At 44.2% G+C, this 15,385-nt stretch overlaps 1 protein-coding gene across 1 annotated transcript in view; it reads left to right on the top strand.

Annotated features, from left to right (window-relative positions):
• The window catches only part of LOC128301649 (protein WBSCR14 homolog), a 41,477-nt gene extending 26,401 nt beyond the window's left edge, over positions 1 to 15,076 (top strand). The window contains exons 6-13 of the mRNA XM_053038233.1: positions 9,350 to 9,479; positions 9,556 to 9,729; positions 9,811 to 11,535; positions 11,621 to 12,207; positions 12,277 to 12,404; positions 12,491 to 12,614; positions 12,685 to 12,814; positions 12,894 to 15,076. Coding sequence (XP_052894193.1) covers positions 9,350 to 9,479; positions 9,556 to 9,729; positions 9,811 to 11,535; positions 11,621 to 12,207; positions 12,277 to 12,404; positions 12,491 to 12,614; positions 12,685 to 12,814; positions 12,894 to 13,084 — 3,189 coding nt within the window. The 3' untranslated portion in view covers positions 13,085 to 15,076. The remainder of the gene's footprint in view (positions 1 to 9,349; positions 9,480 to 9,555; positions 9,730 to 9,810; positions 11,536 to 11,620; positions 12,208 to 12,276; positions 12,405 to 12,490; positions 12,615 to 12,684; positions 12,815 to 12,893) is intronic.
• The last annotated feature ends 309 nt before the right edge of the window (positions 15,077 to 15,385 follow it).

The raw sequence follows: 15,385 nt of genomic DNA, 5'->3' as shown, positions 1-15,385 counted from the left end.
GCAGCACGAGCATTTTAATGAAGAACACCACCAATGAACCATAGTACTGACTTAGTCCGTTGCGTACGTCAATCGTCACACGACCATAGACATCCCAAAAGTGTGGCAGTATCTGCTCGACGATAGATTGTTTGGAAGCTTTCAGCAATAGCTCACTGAAGTCGGAGAGTTGTTCCACGCTGATCAGCATCACCAGACAACAGAGACCGAACGTCCACTCGAGACTTACATCTAGCGCCAAATACATAAATATGGAAAGATGAATATGAACGAAATTCTCCTTCGTCCAGCTTGCAATTAGGTAGCTAAAGTACAAGAAACTAGCGCACGCTATCCCGTCCCACCGTAGAAGGTGGGAGAACACAGTTGCACGTTTGTAGCAGGAGGATGGTGCCGAACCCATCAGCTCAACAACTCGCCGAAGGGCGCATTCGTTTCTCAGCAATGCGTTCAAAGTTGCAATCAGCGTGTTCTGCTTGCGATAGCACTGAAGCGGAATGGCAAGAAAAATACTGCACGAAACTATCGTGTTGATAATGAAGATGGTTATATCAAACAATTTGTTGTTCAGCTTGTACACACTGTAATCCATAGGACTGCGCCATAGTAGGTAGCTCGTGCTAAGTAGCACAACGGTAAATAAAACAGCATATCTTAGGTACCCGTACTGAACGCTGTTGAAGGTTTGCTTCGTATGATCATATTTGATCATAACTATTCCTATCTTCCTCATGTATCGAAGATGTATCCTTACACACTTCATTGCTACTATCACGTTTCACGCGTTCCCAGCGAGTACTGGAACACTTTCTGCTCTCCAATTGCTTCCATCCTATCCTATTCTGTAGGCCTTCTAAGCATGGATAAACAGAGTAGTAACAATGCTAATAATAATAAACATAGTTGAACGGATACATAATTTATCCTTGTATCTTCCTAATAATGAATTAAGTCACCTTTCGATGTATATTCTACAACTGTTAGGGTATACATTGAATAATAGTTTGTCATTCGGTCTCTCTGGCGTTATATCACGAACCCTTGAAATGTTCTATAAAAATAACACCAACAAAGCTACGAGAGTATTGACCTTCCTACTCGTAGTGATAACTCGCAACAACTCGTGTTTTTTTTTGTTTATCAAAATATCTTAGCCCTAATTATGGACTAATCTTGAAACTTATACCTCGAGAAGAACAATACACGTCAAGTATTAACATCTTTAACGCAATGCTAATTATCGTTTCTTCGTTTCAAATTTAGTAATCTGCTAAATAACCAATTCTGCGTTGAATAGAATACAGGATGGTAGCGAATATTGAAGGGATTTTTCGTAAAAAAAAACTAAAACAATTGTAGATAACATAAGCTCTATGCTTACCTTTTGATTGAAGTGTTCACTCACCAGGATCAGAATAACAAACTTTTTAATGTCAAATACTTGCCATAAGCATCCCAAGCTAAGCACGGCAAGTTCGCCACCACCATCACTGAGCGCTCGCCACAAATCAACGATCGAAATGGCCATCTCCAGCACGAAAAATGAAGTGAAGCAAAACACCAGTGGACCATAGTACACACTAAGTCCCTTGCGTACGTCAATCGACATACGATCATAGACATCGAAAAAGTGTGGCATTAGCTGGTCGATTGAGATCATTCGTTCGTTGGCAACTTTCAGCACCAGCTCACTGATGTTGGTGAGCTGATCCACACCAACCAGCATCTCCAGACAATAGAGACCGAACGTCCACTCGAGGCCTAAATCGATCACCAAATAAATGCATGTGGAGAGATGGATGTGAACGAAGCTGTCTTTAGTCCACCAGATAGCGAGGTAGCAGAAGTAAAAGAAGCTAGCGCACGCTATCCCGTCCCACCGGAGAAGGTGGGAAAACGTTGTCGCATGCTTGTAGCAGGATGGTTCCGAACCCACCAGCTCAACAACTCGCCGCAGGGCGCATTCATTTCTCAGCAGCGCATTCAAACTTCCGATCAGGTCAATATCCTTCCGGTAGCTCTGAAGCGGAATGACAAGACAAATCGTACACGTAAGTGTCGAGTTGATGATGAAGATGGTTGTATCGAAGATGTTGCTCTCCAGTTTGTACACGATGTAATCCATTGAACTGCGCCATAGTAGATAGCCCGTGCTAAGTAGCGCAATGCTAAAGAAGAAGGCATATCGGAAGTGTATGTACTGAACCTGGTTGTACATTTGCTTTTTATGATCATATTTGACCATAACTATGCCTATCTTCTGCATGTACTCAAGTTGTAACCGAATACACTTCATTGATACTATTAAACACGTGCTCGGTGTGTACTAAAGCTCCTTCTGTTCCCTAAATTGCTTAAATCCTTCATATACTGCAGGACTTCAACGATTAGTTAAACATAATGGAAAGAATGCATTATTTATCGTTGCTTCTTCGTAATAAGCAATCAACTCACACGTTTCCATCATGCTCAAGATATCCGTTATGCTGTAATTAATGTTTTGTTTTGCTCCAAATACGACGGCAACGAAGCTTTGAAGTTTTTTGGTCATTTGCTGTCAATCGCCAAGCTATTTATCATCAGCTATCTTCCTACATCGGAAGTAGTTAGCATGGTTTTATGTTTTACTTACCTTTTGTTTCAATGTTTCACTCACATACAGCAGAACGAACAGTTTCTTGCAGTCAAAGCATAACCACAACCATTCGATTATGTTCACCAGCAGTTCGGTCCATACAGGCCCGTACTCGCTCGTCTTGTATAGATCATACAGGTGGAACAATTTTAGAGATCCTTCCAAAATGACCAATGGGCAAAATGTCGCTACGATTGGTCCACAGTATTCGTAAAAGGGTTTCACTATCAACGTGCCAATTCGATCGTACATCGCACAAAACCAGCGCACACCTTCGTCTGCTTTGCCCGAGTGTTGCTTGAGGTGCATTTGAAAGAGGTTCGCTGCGCAGGTTAGCTGCGCCACACACAGCAGCATGATCGTTGAGTAGAAACCAAACAAAGCCGACAAACATAGATCTTCGTAAATGTAAACAACAATTGGTAGATAATAATGCCACGCTTCTGCTCGGAATAAGAAAAACACCATATAGCCACTGGTTAGCAACATACCACAGAGCATCCCATCACACTGGATAACACAGGCGAAACGTTGCGCCTGCTGATAGGACAAACCATCACTCACACGCATGGCAGCAGTGGCGTGACGCAGTTCTATATCGTTTGCTAGCAGACTGTTCAATGCACAGCCCAGCCGAGCACATCTGGCGTAGACATAGACCGGAACTGCTAACCAAACAACGCAAAAGCTCGCTGTAGTTACCATAAACAAAGCTTCATTAAACACGTAGTCCTTCAATACCGCCCTGTCGAAATCCTGCCAAACGCCTACCACTGTTAAACATATGCATAAAAGTGCATATAGAAGGTGAACGGTGAATCGAAACACGGTCAGCCGTCGATAAGACTGTTGTTGTCTGTCGTACTTCACTAGCGATACCCCTATTGTGCTCATGTTGTTAAGGAACGTTTGCAACCACTCCATCGAAGTAACACTATACCGAATGTCCTTGCTCAATGCTGTTGCTCATCAACGGACTCGTGTTGGGGGTAAGAGATGGTTATAAATTAAGCCAAAAAACAGAGCACCACGCAAGCACTGCATCGTTGGGCAACTGCATAATTTATCTGTTGTAAGTGCAGTTATTAATTAACTATCATTAACCGCTTTGTATCTTCTATTTATCTCTAGCATATTGCTTTCAGCTAGCGTATCCCTAGCTTCCACATAGTATGCAATAAATGGACTTTGTACGATTTTGACTTGTGGATTGCATAACTACCGGCGTTGCGCCACAGACGCGCGTCACTCATAACCAACGTCAAGTCACACAATCCCACCGATTAAAGATCCTTTTTAAGGATCATCAGTAAAATCACTTACCATCCTGTTCGTCCTTTCGCTGAGCCAAAATACGGTGGCCAGCTTCTTAATGTCGCTTATCGGCCAAAGCACATTGGCCAGAATGAAAACGCTCGAATGTCCCAAAAAGCTGGTTGTGTCACCGACGATCGCGAGTACGCAGATAGCGACTTCCAGCGACACGTACGTGCAAAATACGGCCAACATTGGTCCAAAGTAACGACTAAGGTTGTGCTGCAGTGTATGCACAGTACGACTGTACACCGTTACGTAGCGCTGAAACGTCTGATCCATACTGGCAGCCTGATCGTGGACTTTGGCGAACCACATTAGCCGTTCCAGCTGCAGTTGGACGATCAGCAGCAAACAATCACAAAGCCCCAGTACGTATTCCATTGCCAGATCGATGTACAGAAAGAAGCAGCTCATTACATACAACGGCACAAAGAGACTGCCAAGGTCGTGAAATTCATCAATATAGTGGAAATGGAAAAATAGATGACAAATGAAACCGTTCGAACAACAGACAATTGCAAGCATTGTTACTATTCGATTATTTGTTCCATTGCCCGTCAGCTTTATTAAATCCGCTTCATTTTCATTCAGTACATTCAGCACGCTTACAAGTTGGTCTCGCTGCAGGACGGTTTGCCACGGTAAAGTGCAAAACACTGCACCAAATGTGATGGTATGCGCGATGTAAACAAATGGCAATATAGTCCTATTATCGATAGCAACCATCACAGGATAATCGATAACATTACGATAGATCGAAAATCCACTACCCAGCAGGGTAATGCTGAAGAAGCAAACGAATTTTAACGCTGTATGATGCGTACTTTCGTACAAATGGTTACAATTCTTCTGCTGTACAGAAAGCAACCCCAAAAGGCGTAAGCAGCGAACTAAAACACGCAAGTTATCGCACACGTTCATGATCCGACACTAGCAGAACATTCTAATTTTTACGACCGCAAAGCCAATAAACCTTCCATGCATCTGATTATTTCAATGAGGTATATTTCATTTGGTTAGTACCTCACTTTTCGAACGAAGAAAATTACATTAATTATTCACCTAAAACCGTCTGTCTGTACACTCCAGCCGCAGCAGAATTCTTTACAAAATCATTAAGGAATTTATTCATCGGGTGCATGAAAACGATAGCAAGGGTATGGGAAACCCATTATGACACAGTTTAACACTTACCATCAAGTTGACTCCCTCGCCGAGTAGAAACACGGCTGCCAATTTTTTGATATCACTTAGCGGCCACATCACGTTCGCCAGAACGACCATGAAGGAACGATCATTTTTTGTTACGTAACTGATCGCATCCAGTACGCATACAGCTACTTCCAAGCAAACGTACAGACAGTGCATTATAATAATCAACCCGAAATATGGGCTCAGATTTTCCCTCAGTACCACAATTATTTTATTGTACATGGTAATGTAAAAGAGAAATAAACGATCCGCCTGGGTAGTGGCGTCATGCTGTCTTGCTATCCACACTATACGTTCGAGCTGCAGGCGAGCGATCAGCAGCAAACAGTCGCACAACCCTAGCACTAATTCCAACGCCAGATCAACGTACATGTAAATCCAACTCGCAACATATGCGGGAAAAAACGGTGTATCCTTCCAATACTGTTGATTTATTATATAATAGACGTGAAAAAAGGAGTGCAAGATCACGCCATTAGACACGATCACAATCACCAGCAGCTTCACCAGACAATAGTTTGTGACAACACCGGTAAGGTTGATCAAGCCTTGCTCATTCTCGTGCAGAGTATTCATGGCGGCTGCAAGTCGACTATGCTGTCGAAACGTTTGCCATGGGAGAGCAAAAAACACAGCACCGAACGTAACGTTGTGTACAGTGTAGACAAGTGACCAAATATTACCATAAGTTAAATCAGTATTATATTCTAGAATGTTGAAAAGCACTAAATAAACGCTACCCAACACAGACACAACGGAGAACACGACTAGCTTTGTGTTCGCATTGTGGACACCGCTGAACGCCGCATGGTGGTCCGAAGATTCGCCGGTGTGCTTTTGTACCGGAAGCAAACCAATCAATCGCAAACAGCGAAGTAAAACGCGCAGATTGTCGAACACGTGCATGTCACTCTACTGCAGAACTGCACCGAATGGGATGAACCGTATCGGTTGTTTGTTCATTTATCCTTTTCACTGCCACATTTGTTTACGTTCCAGCTTTTCTCATGACAGATTGAATATGTCATGAGATGAGGCTATTCTAAGCCACCTACTAGTCATTGCATTAATTATTTCACAAACAATGAACCAATATGGCAAGATATCGGCTCAGCGGTCAACTCCCATGTGTTCAGTTCTGAGGAGTGTTTGTCCAGTGATGAACTATCTTGCTGTAAACTGTAGAAATTCTTAGATCTTCAGATAGCTGTACTTGATGAAACATGATGTTAACAATTGAGTTAAACAACATTTCTATGTCTCTGTTCTTCACCATTTCGCCTGGAGGTATGCAAATTAGCTACTCTATCTAATGTCTTCCCTCTAAGACGATCAGTTAGAAGATCAGATCAGAAAAAATTGGAAGCAATCACCACACAAGTGGGTAATAGCGATCCTTAAGCTTATTATTGCATAATTTTAGAGGGTGTTCTATATCTTTCAAATTCTCATGTGGATTTTTGAATAATATATGCGAGACAGACTCATAACTTAGATTAATAATTACTTAGTTCTATATTACACACTTACCATTAATTTAACGCCTTCGCTGAACAGGAACAGTGTGGTCAATTTTGTAACATCACTCAACGCCCAAACAATGTAACCTAACCATAAAATGTTGAAGCTTTTGCCACTTGTGATGAATTCAATATATAGATCCAGTATGCAGATTGCTACTTCGAAGCAAACGTAGGCACAATGTAGCACAACCGTTAGCCCGAAGTAGGGACTCAAATTGTTCCTGAGTACAACAGTAATTTGATAGTACACCGTCACATACAACTGCAACAAACGATCTGCCTGAATACCTGCATCAAGATCCTTTGCAAGGCACACCAAACGCTCGAGTTGAAGTCGTGCAATGAGTAACAAACAATCGCATAAACCCAACACCAGCTCCACTGCCAGATCAACGTACATAAACAAACAGTTATTGATGTACGTCGGAAGAAACGGTGCGTCGGGTTTGTAATACAGAGTGATGTACATTACTTGGAAAAATATATGCACAATTAAGCCTTTGCATATGGCGACAGTCCCTAGTACACCCACGGTGCGGTAGTTAGTGGGATTGCCCGTAACTTCGATGAGTTTTATCTCATTCTGGCACAGAATGTTCAGAGCCGCTGCTAGTCGATCGCGCTGATGAAATGTTTGCCAAGGAAGTGAGCAAAATACGGCGCATAAGGTAATAGTATGCACGACGTAGACGAACGGCCAGATAGATCCTTGGTAACCAGCGAATGTTACCGAATTATCGATAAAGCTGCGAAAAATCGCATATCCACATCCCAGCACGGTTGCGATGAAGAGAAGGACGAATTTCGAAGCTGCATAGTAGGTACTTTCAAACGAGGAAGTCACTAAACGACCTTTATGTTTACACTTTCGTACCGAAAGCAAACCCAGAAACCGCAAACAGCGCATCACACGTTGCAGCTTATCAATCACGTGCATATTTTTCTACTGCTGAACTCAACCGGGGATAGTAGTGCCATCAGCAAGTTTTCAAACTGCTACAACATACTTCTACGCACATGTTTCGTAAAATGAATAAGAGATCAATAGTAAGGGGAACGCAAAACTTCATCAAACATTGATCGAAATTAAACAAGTGGGGAGGATATTGGATGGGACATATTTGGATGTTTCCGATGCCCGATGCATCATTTAATACAGACCTCTTTATTAATCATCTGATACGAGTTGTCCTTTCACTGGTGTTGTTTAGGTCATCAGTAGGTACTGAAGGTAGAGCTATTAGAACTGGAGCCTTAGCACAAATCTTTCGTAGAGATCCAGACTGATTACCAATCCGTAACAGACTGATTGATTGAATTATTTTTCGGATAACGTTAATGATCAACTTTCTTGGTCTTATACGACAGTTATATGATACGTTATAACATAAGTTATGCAATGTACACTCACCTTTGCGTTTACACCTTCGCTAAGCTGGAATAGTATCAGCAGCTTGGTTACGTCACTCACCAGCCAGATAATGTTTGCTAAGACGAGCATAAAGCTGTCAGTTCTAAAAGACAAGAAACCGCACAAATCCAACACGCAAAGTGCCACCTCAAGGCACACGTACGCACAGAATGATAGAACTATCGGGCCAAAGTAAGGTCCCATGCTGTCACCAACCGCACTCACAATGCGATTGTAGACGACGATGTAGATCAGACTGTGTTTGCAACGGTAATCAACGTTTTCCGTGATCTTTACTAATCGACCTAACTGCAGCTGTGCGATCATCAGCAAACAATCGCAAAACCCCAACACATACTCCAATGCCAGATCCGCGTACATAAACAAACAGCACGTAACATACAGTGGAATAAATGGTTTCCTATAGTTATAAAACTCACTTATGTAGTACACTTGAAAGAATAAGTGAATTGCTAGACCCTTCCACAAAATCGCACCCGCTAGCAGACCGACTGGACGATAGTTAGTCCCTTTACTGGTCGAGGCCAGCAAATCCATTTCATTCTGGTGAAGAACGTTCATGATGACGGCAAGATGCTTCTGCATTCGGTATGTTTGCCAAGGCAGCGTGCACATTACACCACTCAAAAATACATAATTTATAAGAGTTATAAACGGATAAAAATTAAAATTCGCTGTAAACAGTTCTTTGTGGTAGAATACGGTGTAATCAAGCACATAAACACTGGCGCATAGGGATGCGACAAACAGTAGTAAGAATTTGTGCATCGAATAGCTAACACTCACGAATACGTTTTTAACGTTTTCGAACCGGCGGTCTGTTAATTCTACACCAAAAAGCCCCAGAATTCGTAAAGCACGAATCAAGGAGCGAGTAGGGTCAAACACTTTCATGGTGATAAGTTCTACTCGGTCGATTGAAACAACGTGTATTTTATGCACCTGCCTGGAAACGTAGAAAATCGTGCGCATATTCAACACTACCACAAACCGTGTAAGCATTAATATTTTATTAATTCGTTGATTGATTATATTACATCTGGAGCGTTTTGTGGGACATTTTTTCCAGAACTGGTTAGGAGATCCAAAAGAAGTATTAAAATGTTCTTACGGTGTTAAACAAAATATTTTATTCAATATATGATCCTCTTTCCTCAACATTGTTTAAATTAAAACTGATCTACAGTTATAGAATCTATTACAGCAGTATTTTCTTCTTCTTCGTTACAGAATAGCGAATTAGACTTCTTGGAGTGGTCTCCGATCAGTAATGATATATTTATGATCACCGATAATATGCCCACGGATACGCTGTTCTCTACACTAGCCCAGTATCCGTTTCCCGACTCTAGAGAGATAGGTAAGCGCTGTGTGCTGTGTGACGCCAGGTGTCAAAAGGGACATTCGATACAGTTTAGCCGTCCGTTTACTTTCAGCTCGTGGTGCGGGTCGGGCCGACTTCATTCAGCCCAGCTTGGGCCCGCTACAGCCAAACCTCGATGATTTGATGGATTTGGACCTAGATTTTCTGAACTTCTCGCGACTTGCCCCCGTACCGGAAGAAGCCTCAGACGATCTGCTGAAAGCAATCGACTACAATTACACACTCGGTAGGTGTATACGACACATCTCTTAATTACCATCTTACTAACCTATTACGATTTTATACATTTCTTTTCATACCTCGCAAGGGTCCAACCAATTAACCAACGCTGGTAGTAGCATACAGGAAGCGCCGGAGACACTCCAGGCAGTCTCCGGCAACAACCAGCAGACGAATCAAGCAAGCGGCTGTATACAGCAGCAACCGGTTGGCATGCAATATTCGTCGAAGATCTACGCCCAAGCATTGCAGCCCACGAGTGCGGGATCACCTTCACCTTCGGTGCAATCCTCCATTGCCCAGCAGCTTAGCAACGCAATCGATACGTACCTATCCGATCAGCTTATTGGTGGCGGCAACCCGACTGGGAACAGTCAAGGGACCGCATCACTGGGTGCATCGCTCGGCATTGGTCAGGTGGCATCAGGTCAGCCACAACAACAGCAGCATACGTTAGCCGGCAGTAACAGTACCGACGAGCTAGCGCGCAGTGTCAAATCGAAGTTCACCCGCGGTTACGCCAAACACAACTACGACCCCAAATACCCACCGACACCCCATCAAACGATGGCATACAATATGGTTTCGCAGCCGCACATGGGACAAGCGGCGGCCGGTAGCGCGGTCCTTGGAGCATCCGGTCCCTACGGTAGTAACGCCACCGGTGGCTTCCAGAATGTGATTTCTTCATCTGCCTCCGCCTCGTCCGGCATTCTTCAGATGGGGGGCGGTGGTATCCCATCGTCGTTAACGCCTAGTAGTATGCAGCTACACTACAACCATTCCGCTTTGCAGAACGCCGCTGGCAATCCAGTTAACCTCTCCAACAGCACCGGTGCGACGAGCGCTGCTGGTAGTGGTAATGGCAACATCCGGACACCCTCCCAAATGAGCAACACCGGCGGAGGGGCACCTGCCCAACCAAACGTGTCCGGAGGCTCGGTAATGCTGATGCAAAGCATGAACTCTAAACTGTTGACGCACAGCCAATCGCTGCCGGTGCCGGCATTGCCGCAATCGAAACCAGCCGCACCACAACCCCGCTCAACCTCCATGCCGACAGGGCCGAACTACAACCAAATGCTGGCATCGCAACACTCTCCTCCCGGTAGCCTGCATGCATCGCAATCGGGAAGCAGCTACAAATCCTACCACGGACACCAACCCCAACCGTACAAGATTCCTTCGCAAACGGTTGGTGCCGGTAGTTCGTATGCCAGCGGGGTACGAGCAATGCGTCATTCGTCCCCACCGCACGGCACCCTACTGCAGCCAACCTCCGGCTCGTCCGGGCCAGCAACGGGCATCGGAATGAGCACGAGCACAGGTCAACCTGTGGGTATATCGAACGCACTGGAACAGTCGCAACAACAGCTGCAGGATCTTCAGCTTCAACAGCAACAGCAGCAACAGCAATCGATTGGGTCTACGGCGGGCAGTCTGCAGCAAACGCAAGCTAAACGCCATCCACCGCATCCCACCAAAGAGATGTTCCGCTCGAACAGTCTTCCGATCAATGCGACCTTTCCGCTACCACCGAAGGAGGCGGAAAGCTTTGCCATGCCCCGGTACCATCAATCCTCACAGAAGAGCAATGCGAAATTGCGCACACGCAGTAACTCGATGATCATGAAGCAGCAAACGGGAGTCATAACGAACCCGGGAATGGGGATGATAGGATCCGCTAGTACGGGAATGACTGGTGCAGGTGGTTCGCTACACGTACTGTCACCGACACTGCACGCGACCTCCAGTGAACCGATGCTCAACGTTACCAATAGTGCTCTGCTTGCCCAACTACTAACAACTAATAGTAAGTATAGGCAAAGGGATAGAGGACACAATAATGATCCCTGAGCACACCTAACCTTATTTCGTCTTTCTCTCTCTCTCTCTAGACGCAAGTACCTTACTGAATAAACAATCACACAGTACATCATCAAGTGCCATAAGTACCTTAACGCAGTCTTCGTCACAGCAGCAGCAGCAGCAACATCAGCACCAGCAGCAACAGACGAGTTTGTTTCAAACGATGTCAATGGGTAACACCATTTCCCCATCGTCCTCTCAACTTCAGTTGCATCAGTTGCAACAACAGCAACAGCAGCAACAACAACAGCAGCAGCAGCAGCAACATCACCATCAAATGTCCAGTGCAACACCCGGCACATCCAGCAGTACGATGCGAGCTCAACCGAGCCACAGTTCCGTGCTGAATTTTGCCTCCTCTTCCGGCATGTCTCTATCGCAGCAGAGTCTTTCGCCCGATTCGGCACACGATACGGATGGTCCACTATCACCGACCGGGCTGGGTGGTAGCAGCAGCACCAGTACGGGCGGTGCCGGCAGTAAGTTCCCGCGCAGTGATAGCCAACGTCGCACGGGGCACATTCACGCGGAACAAAAACGTCGGTACAACATTAAGAATGGGTTCGATACACTCCACTCGTTGATACCGCAGCTACAGCAGAATCCAAATGCAAAGGTACGAATGAGACACTTACTTACGAAGCTCGGGGAATTATAATAAACGATTTCTCCTGTTTTCAAATAGCTAAGCAAAGCGGCAATGCTACAGAAGGGTGCCGATTACATCAAGCAGCTACGATCCGAGCGTACGTCCGCCAACGATCAGATGGATGCATTGCGCCGGGAGATTGATCAATTGAATAATTCATTGAAGTAAGAAAGTGCTTTATGCAAATCAAATCCAACTCACTGTGCATTAATCGTTTCACTTGTTGTTCTGCCTTCTGCTTTACTTGCAGTAACCTTCATACCGCACTGCCTGCCAGTGGAGCGCCGGTATCCCGCCAGCGAACCGGTCGCGTGAAGGAACTGTACCAACACTACGTCCGGCAGCGAACGTTGGAGAACTGGAAATTCTGGATCGTAAGTGTTTTTGTTTCCAATGAAATGGAATGTTTCAGGCTCCAGTATATATTTCACAATCTATTTCCAGTTCGGGTTGATCTTCGAACCGTTGCTCAATTCCTACAACCAAACGGTTTCTGTCGCGAGTATGGATGAGATGTATCGTACCAGCCAGCTGTGGGTTGATCAACACTGTTCATTGGTGGAGCTAAGGCCTGGTAAAAACCAAAGAGAACACATCCGCGTTAATTGCCGAACCGGGCATTAATTAAAACAATCTATGCTATGTCGTTTTAGCCGTTTCCAATCAACTGCGGCAACTGTCAACGACGACGGATGTCCTGTCGGATCCTCCAAGCTCACTGCAGGAGGAGGTACTTAAGGCGATCTCCAATTCGACCAACAGCTCACTCGGACCGAGAGCCTCCGGAAAGGGGGGTAGCAGCCGGGGAGGAAGCAGCACCGAAACCAGCCCCAACAGATCGTAAAGCGCTGTGGTGTTGTTGTGAATGTTACTCCTTTTTCTTACCGATTTTTCATTGTTTTATCATTATTGAACGATCTTTTATTACACTTCCGTTTTTTATGAGCAAACCCGATAGGGAAAGAGGCGATATATATTTTTTCGTTACATACTATTCAAAAGCGGAGGTAGTACGTCTTTCTTGCTGGCAAGCGGGCATAGTATGCAATTAAATTGAATGGTGCACTTACATCCACACCCACACACATACCCACAGTTGCTATTCTTCATTTTGCTTATCGCCTTACGTGATAAAAATAAGCTCAAATTAAGGAAAACTAAATAGGCGTGTAAGTGTACGCGTGTAACACAAAACACAAACTACATATGAACAGTGCCTTTTGTTCCGGTTCGGCGTTAACCCCAGGACGAGCCACCAGGTTGAATGAAGTGTTAAAAATTGAAACAGAAATTGTTTCTTTATGCAATACAAAATGACGTTACCATAATCTCAGTGAAACAGGTCACAAATAGTAGCCGCGATATAGAAGGTGAGGGAGGTCGCGCAATGTATCCGCCGGCTAATTCCATCATTGACCACGTTCGGTATCGACAAAAGAAGTCTAGTTTAGTTTATTCGTTCGTCGTTATTCGTTTTAAAATAGTTTTTGTTTTGTTTTTTTTTTATTTTTGTTTGTTTCTTTGTACTGTACGAAAGTAAACTTTCTATCGTATCATTTACACACCATACTAGCTCCTTTTTTCTATGTTTACATTAAGCACGTCGTCTTTAAAAGTTGTTGTTAAGAACGTTAGTTTTCTTGCTTACCCTATCCTTTTTTCGTTCTGTTCGTATCTAACAATACTTTTGCTTAAAGCGTTCATTTGCCAATTCGATCATCCACGAGCGAGCGTTAGCGGAAGCGAATAATTTGCTGTTAGTGCGTACCATGTAAGCGGTAATGTTAATCTGTTTTTTTTTTAATAGCTTTAGCCCATCGTTAGTAGAGTTAGTGATTTGTTGGATAGATTGTGAGACAAGGAGATATCGTTACTTCTATCAATGTACGTAGAGTTATCGCTTGCGAGATGTGTGATCGCCTTAAAGTAGAAGTGAGCAGTGTGCGGTGTACGTATTTTTTACTAGCCTAACTTAACACGATATGCAAACGCAGGCGAATATTCCATACTGCACACGACACGGATTTGTGCGTGTATGCAATCGGTATCAAAACCAACGAGAGAATAAAAAAAAGGCTGTTGTGTTTCCGGTACATCACACCAGGTAGGAAAATGCTACAGAACACAACACATCAACCCTTCCAATGATTAAAAGCATGGAATTATCGTAGCACAGCAGCTCGAGAAAGTACAATTAGGTTCCGAAATGTTAGACAGGGAAAAGTGTAAGTTTTTCGCTACCATTCAAGCGCGAGTAAAGATCAAAAGGTTAATCGCATTAAAGTGAGAAAAACGAGAGCGGGAAAGGGTTTTGTTACTATTGTAATGAAATTTCGATTTTCCCCGCCCAAACAACAAACACACAGCCCGTAATAAGTGATTGTATATGCAAGCGACTGTCCTGCTGAATGGAGTGTCCGAAACCGCTCAGTGATGGAGCAACTCATGCTACAAAAGCTCATCGAATATTGTGACCGAAAAAAGAGATAACTTCAAGCCCACCTTAAGGATCAGACCCTGGCATGCAGTGGAGGATCAATCCCCTTGGAGGCCCAGGGCGGAATTATAGTTGGGGCCTCTAATTTTAAAAACGATGAAGGAGGGGGAGGGGGGAAGGCATTGAGGCCCTTGAAATGATCTGCAACCACATTTGTCCACTTTTCCTATGATAGTCCCGGTGCAAGAGTCGGTTCCTGTCGCGCGCCGATCGATCGATCCACAAAACATCTTTCGTACGGATTGTCCTTGGACCATCATTGCGGGCGGATCCTTCATCTCGCTCAAACTTTCCGCCGGCTGATACGAAATTCCATACAAACCATACATACTTTGTTGTAAAGGCGTTTTTTTTGTTAATAAAAAAACGATCAAACAAACAAATGAAACACAACTGAAAATACTAACAGCAATGCAAATTAATTATTGTCTTTCGACTCTTAAATTCGCGATTTTCGTTTCGCAACAAGCACCATCCGAAAGTATTTTTATTGATAAAACAATACGAAAGTAGGGGCGGCCCGGTGGCATGATGGTAGCGGAGCCGGTCTTCACACGAACGGACCGGACCAAAATCCCATCTGGACCAATCCCCCGTAGCAAGGACTGACTATCCTGCTACGTGGTAATATAAGTCGATACGGCCAGG

The sequence above is a fragment of the Anopheles moucheti genome, chromosome 3 (genome assembly GCF_943734755.1).
Source record: "Anopheles moucheti chromosome 3, idAnoMoucSN_F20_07, whole genome shotgun sequence".
Lineage (NCBI taxonomy): Eukaryota > Metazoa > Arthropoda > Insecta > Diptera > Culicidae > Anopheles > Anopheles moucheti.
Note: the sequence above shows the minus strand (reverse complement) of the source record. Positions and strands in the feature narration are given on the sequence as shown.